The sequence below is a fragment of the Orycteropus afer genome, unplaced genomic scaffold (genome assembly GCF_000298275.1).
Source record: "Orycteropus afer afer isolate SDZICR_OR568_19922 unplaced genomic scaffold, OryAfe1.0 scaffold00048, whole genome shotgun sequence".
Taxonomy (NCBI): domain Eukaryota; kingdom Metazoa; phylum Chordata; class Mammalia; order Tubulidentata; family Orycteropodidae; genus Orycteropus; species Orycteropus afer.
Window position 1 is genome coordinate 12,163,678 of NW_006921635.1, and position 9,631 is coordinate 12,173,308.

Below are 9,631 nucleotides of genomic sequence, written 5' to 3' on the forward strand. Positions count from 1 at the left end.
TCTCAAATGTCCAAGAAGTCAAATGAGTAATTTTGAAAAAGTGTCAACAACTCCTTTTCCCAGATAAATAATTTGCTCAATGTGAGCTTAAAGAAAAAAAAGAAAAAGAAAGGGAAAAAAAAAAAAAAAAAGCTGTCACGAAACACTTTTTCTTTAAAATAAGGTCAATAATCTCTACCTCTATAGAATTATCACAAACAGAAATGACAGTTTCAAAGTTTCCTCAGAGTTTCCTCTAGCATCAAAGCTCACAGTCCTTCCTCTTCCTTTGTTACAAATGCAACTGTGCAGCAGTGCACAATCACATTAAAAAATTCACCTTTAAGGTGCCAAAATAATAAAAACACCTAGCAATAAACATGTGTTTCCCATAGGCTTTACACTCTCGTTAATACCTCATTCAAAAACACAATATAGAAAGAAACGTTAAGGGCAAGAAACACACAGCTAGACCTCTTGAAGGTTTGTGAAGAAAAGGTAGGCTCCTAAAATAATTTCGAGGAACAATAATATTTTTCGTCAGGTTGCAAGTCTGTTTAAGATACATACTCATCACTTATCTAGTAATTGAGTAACTAGTGTCTAAATTCCTCCTTTTATTTTTGCTATTCACTTTTGGATTACTCTGGTTTGTCAGCATCTCTGCTAAAAATGTGCAAAGACAGAATGAAACCAAAATAAATAAATTAATGAAGGATTGCTCCCAATTATGAGATGTGAAGTTAGGTTCCAACAAAGACTTGATTATTCATCACACTGGACCTTTATTTCCTAGGATCTTGCCTTTACTTTTATATCACTTAAATACTTTTTAATCCTTTTCATTTGGACTGGGATCTATAAAATAATAGGACTCATAATATATTTTTTAATTAAACGATTCCTTATGATATTCCAGTCTTACAGATTTCTATTGGAATTAGCCTTTAAAATAGTGTAAGTGGGTAGCAGAACTGTAGTACTTGATAATATACTTTTAAACATCCATGCCAATACACTGTCCAAAATGGGTGTGGAACTGTACACATACTATAACCACTTTTTCTCTCATTAATTTTTTTGTACCCTGAAAATCACTAGATACAAATACCACTGAACGCCAATAAACTTCCATCAATCCCACCATGGTTCCCAAAGCATTACATTTGGAGAAAGTGCTCGACACAATACAACTAATTTTGTGGTCAAAGAAACAGCCTGTTAGCTACTCTGTTTTTAACTTATCGTGGGGGCAGAAACCCTTTAGCAAATCAGAGACTGAGCTCAGCTGTTCTCTGGATGGGCATCCTGAAGCCTGTAGGATTCAGAGCGGTTCTTGAGGGTCAGAACCCACAGCCCTAAGGTGGCCTAGTAAGGAAGCTTCCTTCAACATGAACAGAGAGGAAGACGGGGATGGCTGATATGCTCACAGAGTAGCCCTGGGTAAGCCCACATGTGAGCATGGAAGCACCCTGGCACGGCAGTAGTATCTTACTGGGAGGTAGGAGAGGTCATGAATATATGATGTGGGTATGAGGGTGTGGCAAGTGAGAAAAGAAGAGTCTGACCCAAAGGGGAAATGGACTTGTTATAATGTCTGCTCCACATGCAAAATCTGCTCATGGGGCTGGGGTTCTGAGTGTGTGTTCATGATTCCTCCTCTTATTTCAACACGAACAGTTCTGGATCAAGATACAAGTCTTACAAGAGTCTGTGGTAAGTAGTAACAGTTCTCTAAAATACCACATTTCCTCTTATTGTCAGATAGCATGGCACGAAGATGATTATTATTTCATAATTCCATGATGCTTTATTTAGGCTCAAAAGCATATCTGTCTTTTGGTGCCTAACAATCATTAGCAACTACATAGTGGACATTTTAAGATCTCCATTACACAGGCTATCATTCCCTTAAAATGAAAAATTGCCTATTAAGAAGATTACAAGAAACTTCTATTTAAACGAACTTAAATATGGGCTTATTTACAAGCAGTCTACCTTCAACTGCTTGCTTTTAGACAACAGCAGACATAGCAGTATGTAGGTACTCTAACTTCCATTTTGCCTGTATTTGGGTTTTTTTAAGATTATAATTCATTAACAATTTCAAAGATAATCAAAGCTATTAAAAGACTTGAGAAATTCAGAGTGGAAATCAGGTTTAAAAAATAGGACAAGAAAAACGATCATTTCTGGGTTGGCCTTGGATGATGTCATCATAGGTTCTAAATGTAATAGCCGAGCAGTGTACACTAACTCTTCCTGCCCATGTGACCTCTAACATCAATTTGGGCAAAACAACTAATATTTCAATAATTTTTCAGGCTGAGAAGCAAGGTTCAGAAGCAAAAGATTAAAAAGAGCTTAGAGTTCCAAGGATGGAATGATGTGAGTGTGTGTGTGTGTGTGAGTGTGAGAATGCGCACGCGCACGCATGGGGGGCCAAGGGGAGGAGGCATGAAAACTAACTCTTCCAGCACACACCCCTTTTGCTACTACAAGGGCATCCAGCAATCACATTTGCAATAGTAAAAATGCTGAAGAATCCTACAGTCTCTTTCCTTCCACAACCATCCCAATCCTGTCCTACAAAGCCCTTCTTGCTTTATTGGTGCCAGGAAATTCTTCAGGGGTTAAATGGGGAAGTGCAGCCACTACCATTGTTGCAATAAATAAATGAATGAACCAGAAGGAACCAATAATCCATCCCTGGGAAGCAAGTATCTTATTTTTTACAATTATATACATTGGCCAGTAACCCTGTTTTTAAAAATTATGTTTTATCTTTTGGTGGATATGTATACATTATAGACACACATGCATCTAAAAAAAAAAAAAAAGCACAGTGCCCTGCATACACATATATCAGTATCTTAAAAAAATTTTTTTCTAGCATTATTTATTTTAATGAAAAGACACATAGCTTTAGCTTTCATAAAATCAGATAAGCTAGCAACTTAATCTCAAAGGCCTTTTATTTTGCACACACAGCATACACACACACACACACACACACACAAAGGTTTTTTTTTTTTTCCCATGCCACAGACAATGCTAAAATATCTGAAATCTGGTTGCTATGCCAACAGATTTTTTTCTAAATGAATAAAATTATTAGGAGAGAGAAAACATTCTTGACTCCTTTCCTCCCATCCATGAAGCCGAGAGAGGCTCAGGGAGGGCGAGAGGCTGCCAGATGGGGAGGAGGGGAAGGAAGGGAAGATGGGTAGAGGGGTGTTTGCTTACCAAAGATGCTGATTTGATCGTGGCAAAGCGCTCTCTGTTCCGGTAGTGGAGGGCCTGGCTCTGAACTGACTGGGTAGGCCGCGGCTCAGGCCTGGGATCGCCGTGGCCCGCCTCATCCCTTATGAATACATGATCCTGCAGAAATGGATAAAAACAAGGAGAAAGTCCAGCTGTGCTCTTTCCTCGCCGGCTGCCTCTCTCTCACCCCTCTTTCTGCACAAGCACTGCTGTTTGAAATGCATAGTTTAGCTCTCTGCTAGTCCCCGCAGCTCCCACGGTACAAAATGAATAAGCAACACATTGCAGCCTTCAGTTAGGAATGTCAGCTGATCGCTAGTGGGATGCCTTCTGAATCCCTGGCAGGCTTTTTCTTTACCTCCAGAATTACATATATGCAAAAGAAAAAAAGAATAGAAAAAACAATGCAATGTACAGACTCCTTAGAACAGTTTGTTTAAAACGCTGTAACCAAATAATTCCTTTAAAAATGTCATGTCCATGTCTAGCAAGGAGGATGCTGGTTGCTTTTAACATAAAAGCGAGCCTCCGCCTCATTCCCTTGAAAGATCTGCTTTCTCAATTTAATTTTATTTGAGCTCTGTTCGGTAGGATCATCGTTCTGCCTAGAACCAGTGTAGGCTTGTGCTGAACTGCCCCTCTATCTTGTGCTGGGAAGATTCAGCAGTCACTGAGGGATCCTGCTTTCCAGTCATGATCGTACACAGTTCTAGCACCTTCTCTCTACAGCTTCAGAAAGGATTTTTTTTTTTTTTTTAGATTTAAAGAGACAGGCATACAATTTTAACCAAATGGTACTTCCACGAATTCCTCCTCAACTCAGCATAGGTATGGTCACCAGAGTGAGTAAAGATGGAATTTAATGTCCTTCACTGATTTAATTAAGCCTAGGCTCTGATAGGCAAAGATGATTAATCTTGATTTAATATGCAGTGAAAAAAAATAGCATTCCCTGAAAGGATAATAATGGATGTTCCTTAAATGCAACTGAAATGACTTTTAAAGGGGAAAAATGCTTTCAAAGGAGGACGCTCCTCTCTATAAAAGATGGGATGGTCAGTCCTTCTAACCCTTTCACCCTTCAGAAGAGAAGATATTATAATAATTAACAGCTCAAAAACATGTACAACCATGGGGGATTTTTAAATAGTACATGTTCAGGATGGTGAAAGAGAAAATAATTCTCAATGCCCTATGGTTTTAGGAGAAATTGTTTGTAGGCAGTCAGTTTAGCATTTTCTTTATGACTATTTGAAATTTTTTATAATTGCTCCTCATCAGAAAAAGAAGAATTAGAAATTTAGAAAATATCAAATATTATTATAGTATAAAGTTTTGAAAACATGTATTCCTTGAAGGAAATTAAATTTTACATACAGGTTTTTATGTAAAAGGTAAGATTCAAGATTAAATTTTTCACTGGGCTGATTTTTGTTTCCCATTTATACATTTAGAATACTTTGATATGTTGGGGTGATACCTACCATGACATCTCTATTAGAGATTTTGTTTCTATTTACTATATTTTGTATTTGCTCTATTTTTTAAAATAAAATAGATAAATAAATATAGTCATAAAAATAAATTTGTATTTACTCTATTTAATTTAAAAATAACTAAGGAATCTTGAACACACTTGCCACGTACTGTTGAATAAGGTAACCATTCGTCACATTTGGCTATTTAAATTAAAATTAATTACAATGAAATAAAAATTTTAAAAATTCATTTCCTCAGTCACACTATATGTTTCAAGTGCTGAATAGCTTTTTTATATAATTAATAGCTACTACATTGGACAGTGCAGTATAGAACATTAAAAGTTCTTTTAGACAGTGCTGTAGGTTAAAAATGCATCTCTTAAACCATAATTTTAGAACTTACAAAAATATATATGAAGGGTCAGTGAAATTTTCTACATGATTTTCTGAGAATTCTGAACTATTATTTCATTGGGCAAAGAGGGACCAGGTATGGAAGTAGAATTGATGTACTCGGTGTAAGTTCTACAGAGGAAGACACTGAGACTTGCCACTATTCACACTGCTGAACATCTATTAATAAATTACATTCATCTCTAAAAGTTGAACTTACTTGATATTAAAGTCCCAGAAAAGTAAGAAGCTTTAAATGCCAGCAATCAAGAAAAATAGATTAGGCGGAGGGCTATGGTTTTGCAGGTCTTAACAAGTCCTAGTTTAGGTGAGTATTAGCTGACTAATTTCTTAAACGCACTGACTGAGGGAGACCGCAAATGATTTGGCAGCAGCCAAGTTTCAAAATGTGATTAACTTGATCTACAAATATAACTAGTGACACTGGAACCCACCCTATGCACATAAGGGAACAAAATAAAATTTATTCATGAGGAAATATGTATAATGTTATTAATATCATTAGTATTTTATCTTTGATAAAAATCAGCACTTTGGGGTTAGGACACTGCTTATCAAATTAAAAGCCACATTGTATTTTCTAAGTTTAATAAGTTCAAGAATATACAAATGCAAGGGAAAAGTTGAAACCCTAAATCACATTATTCTAGTTAATGTGTACTTAATGAAGTAACTAACTGAGGTCTATTTTTGATTAGAAGTTAGTTTGTAGAACAGGTCCAAACTTTTAATCTACTTTAAAGGTAAGTAATACAAATAGGTATAACTGTTTGTTTCTTGCTAAAATCGTTTTTTTTTTTTTCCTTTTATAAAAGAATTTTTAGTTTTCCAGAGCAGCTTCATAATAGAGATCACCAACACTAGAAGTCTTCAAATATGATAGAAGAGATCACAAAATGGAGCAAAAATTTAGTCCAACAGTAGATATTCATTTAAATGAATTTTAAAATATTAATTTCCTTTGGATAAAACAGATTCAAACTATGAAGACAAATAAAACAACAATTTTAAAATGGGGGTAATGTGACTTAAGAGGCAAGTACAAATATATTAAAGTATCAGATTAATTGGGTACAAAGTCTGTTGGTTGTATTACCTATTTAAGCCCCAGCAGTTCCTTGGAAACTGACCATTATACCTGGCTCCCAGAGCTTCTGAACTGCATACATGTTAAATTAAGAATGGAAAGGGTTAATTTTCTATTTTATGTCAATTAGGCACTAAATGGGGATTTATAAATGATGATAACGAGGGTCCAGAGCTTCCTGAAAGAATGATTTTAGAAATTAAAGAAACAATATCATATTCTACTTTACCAAGACAAAAGGTATAGCTAGGTTATACTTTCTCTTTAAAATATTATCATCCAGGAGCAAACAAAATAGCCCCTTGAAAGACCAATATGAATGGGGACTAGTTTTAAGTAAACCTGTGCTAACTGTGCTAACCTGGTAACTTTACAATGTTCTTTCCTTGTAAAAAAAAAAAAAAAAAAGAAACTTTAGTTTAAAAAAACAAAAACAAAAAACCTACCTTAATGTTTGTTCAAAGTCTTTATTAAAAAGAATTGAACTTTATACGAAACAGTAACGTGTATAAAGCACTAGGCACAAACAACTTTACTATGACACCCTGGAGAGAAGGCTTTACTTTCATGTGGAAGTTTTTCCTAAGTGTCTAAATGAAGATTCAAGGTGTAGTCACTAGCATAGAGTTTCTAGATTACCTCTACACTAACCCTGGAAGACATTCCTCTGGGCTCCACCGTGGTTTGGGTTTACCTTTATCACAGTATCATTAGTAAACTCACTGCCAGTCCCTGTATGAGAATGCGGGCTCCTGGAAGCAGAGTGAATGTGGGTTGAAAAAGCCCAGTCTCCCTAGCCCCCAGCACAGTGCTGGGTACTTAGTAGGCATTCAGCAAATGTTTGCTGAATAAATAAGCTCAACAGAGGTCTGAGGAGATTTGGAGAAAATGACATTTTCTCTTGGATTATTTAACAGAATTCAAATTTGTATTTCATAAAAACCTGATACTCTGTACTCTAAGAATGTTGTAAAATAGTGACATGCTAACATGAGCATACCTTTACACTGGGGGTGGGGTGGATCCAAAAATGGCTGTTACCTGAGGACGAGAAGCTTTTTATAAACTCCGATACTTTTAGTGCCATGGAGATCAGCAAACCCACCATCTCTCCTTTGTTTTGGTCATTTCAACATTATTAAATTATTGCTTAAAGAGATGTAATTATGAAAAGCTGGGGCTGAAGCAAGGAACATTGGGGATGAGAGAGAATACCTAACCTGGAAGGACAGTTAGGAGGAAAAGGTGACTAGCGGCAGCTGAGTACAGAGATGTTCATGTAGACAGGTGGCTTTATGATCCCTCTGTTTATCACCTTAATATGTTCATTTATTTTAACATTGCCAAATGTGAATTGAAAAGTCAAAGACCTTGCCTGCCTCTTCAGGAAAAGTAATAGGAAAGGCCACTGAAGCAAGTGAAAATTAAATGAGAACATCCTATCTCCTCAAAGACATTTCTTTATTTTGTCCCCATGAAAATGGTGAAAGCTGTTTTGTTTTTTTAAAGGAAAAAACAAAACAAAAGTAGCATTGACTAATAGGAAGGGCCAAGTAAAGCTTTAGGAGTTAGGGTAGAATGATTTTAAAAGATATTTTAGAGGGTCAGAATAACTAGAGTACATGAAGGCTCACCTAAAATAACAGAAAACAATATTTTAGTATCTTGAAGCCTTATGATCTATTCTAACAGAAGGTAGCAGTAGGGAAAGATAATTAATTTTAGACTTCGACAAAAAAAGTAGACCTTTTAATTGTTGTTGTTATTTGCCGTCAAGTAGGACCTGACTCATAGCGACCCCTCTTTGGGTTTCTGAGGCAGTAACTCTATGAAGTAGATTGCCCAACATTCCTTCCAAGGAGAGGCTGGTGGGCTTGAACCACCAGCCTTCTGGTTAGCAGTCAAGTGCCTTAGGCACTATGCTACCAGAGATCCTGACCTCTTAATTAACAACATAAAAATACTTTGTTGCTCAGGCCAACATTAAATTCTGTTTGCATTTGCTATACACATTAATGGGAGCTCTGGTAGCATAGTGGCTAAGACACTTGCCTGCTAACCAGACGGCTGGCGGTTCAAACCCACCAGCCACTCCTCGGAAGGAAGGTTGGGCAATCCTACTTCCGTAGTGATACTGCCTCGGAAACCCAAGGAGGGGTCGCTATGAGTCGGGGCCGACTCGACGGCACATAACAATAACAACAACATACACATTAATTATGTAGGAATATGGTGGGAACCCAGAAGCAGGTTAGATAACAGCAAAGAAGCTAATTTGGATTAAAAGTTTGCCTTGAAGAGAAAATGCAGAATAGAATTTCAAATTCTCATGGATTCTAGACTTTCTGGAGCCATGGAGGCTAGATGAACCCCCAAAACTATTGCCCTGAGATAATATTTAAACCTTAAAGCAAAAACGTCCCCTGAAGTCTTCTTAAAACCAAATAATAAGTTAGGCTTAACTAGTGAAGTTAATAGTCTGCCTTGATTATCGTGCTCTTTTTAAGATCCATCTGTATGGGATCAAACTGACAACAGCAACTCGAGAGATTAGATAAGAATCTCACCGGGCAGTGAGTTTATATCAATAGTGGAAGAACAATTTGGAAAAGGAAAGTAAGAATGGCTGCACAAGTTGAAGAATGTATGCAGAACTGATGAACTGATGTATGTTTTCAACAACAACAAAAACAAGTGACTTTTTAAAAAGGTTTGCCCTGGAGTCACTTGCAAATAATCAAGAAATGATATGTATATCACGTCCTAGAAAAGTCCACCTTCATGTGAGGTCATCAAGCATTACTGACACCATGCTAGATGGTAGGTGAACAAAGACATCCTTGAGGAGCTACCAGTCTAGAAAAAAGGTGATGCTCCAGTTATTGGAAAAAGCAGTGTGGCAATATGAGCATAGGGGAAAGAAGTAAATGGCTAAGGTTTGTTTTGTCAGAATATACTTTTAAACTTATCAAATCAGTCTTGCTCAGAAGGAAGATTAGATGAGGATCCCTTCAGGGCCTAGGAGAGACCAGAAGAGAGGCAATGACTACAGAGAAGGAAGAAACTTGAAATTTTGATGTCAAAGGATGCTTTTCAGTGTCCTACTTCACATTTTTGAGGCATGATCTATGATCGTAGAATGTCCTGCTAAAATCAGGGCACCTTTATTCTGGATGCAGAGCAGTTAATTGCAAGTCGTGGTCTCACTAGTTGTACGTGGCCTTTAAAAGTGAGCTTACTTCCTATATAAAATGCTAATCAGATCTATGATTCGGCTAATTTAAGATATGTCTGCTTGACTGTAACAATCAAGAAGGGCAAAAACTTCCCACCTTATTTTATATTTTAGTATCAAGTGGGAGCTCTGGTAGCATAGTGGCTAAAACACTTGCTTGCTAACCAGACG

The 9,631-nt window shown here is 36.7% G+C and overlaps 1 protein-coding gene across 1 annotated transcript in view; it reads right to left on the bottom strand.

Moving 5' to 3' along the window:
• TAOK3 (TAO kinase 3) overlaps nucleotides 1-9,631 on the bottom strand; it is a 110,246-nt gene that overhangs the window by 30,560 nt on the left and 70,055 nt on the right. The window contains exon 12 of the mRNA XM_007938208.2: nucleotides 3,226-3,360. Coding sequence (XP_007936399.1) covers nucleotides 3,226-3,360 — 135 coding nt within the window. The remainder of the gene's footprint in view (nucleotides 1-3,225; nucleotides 3,361-9,631) is intronic.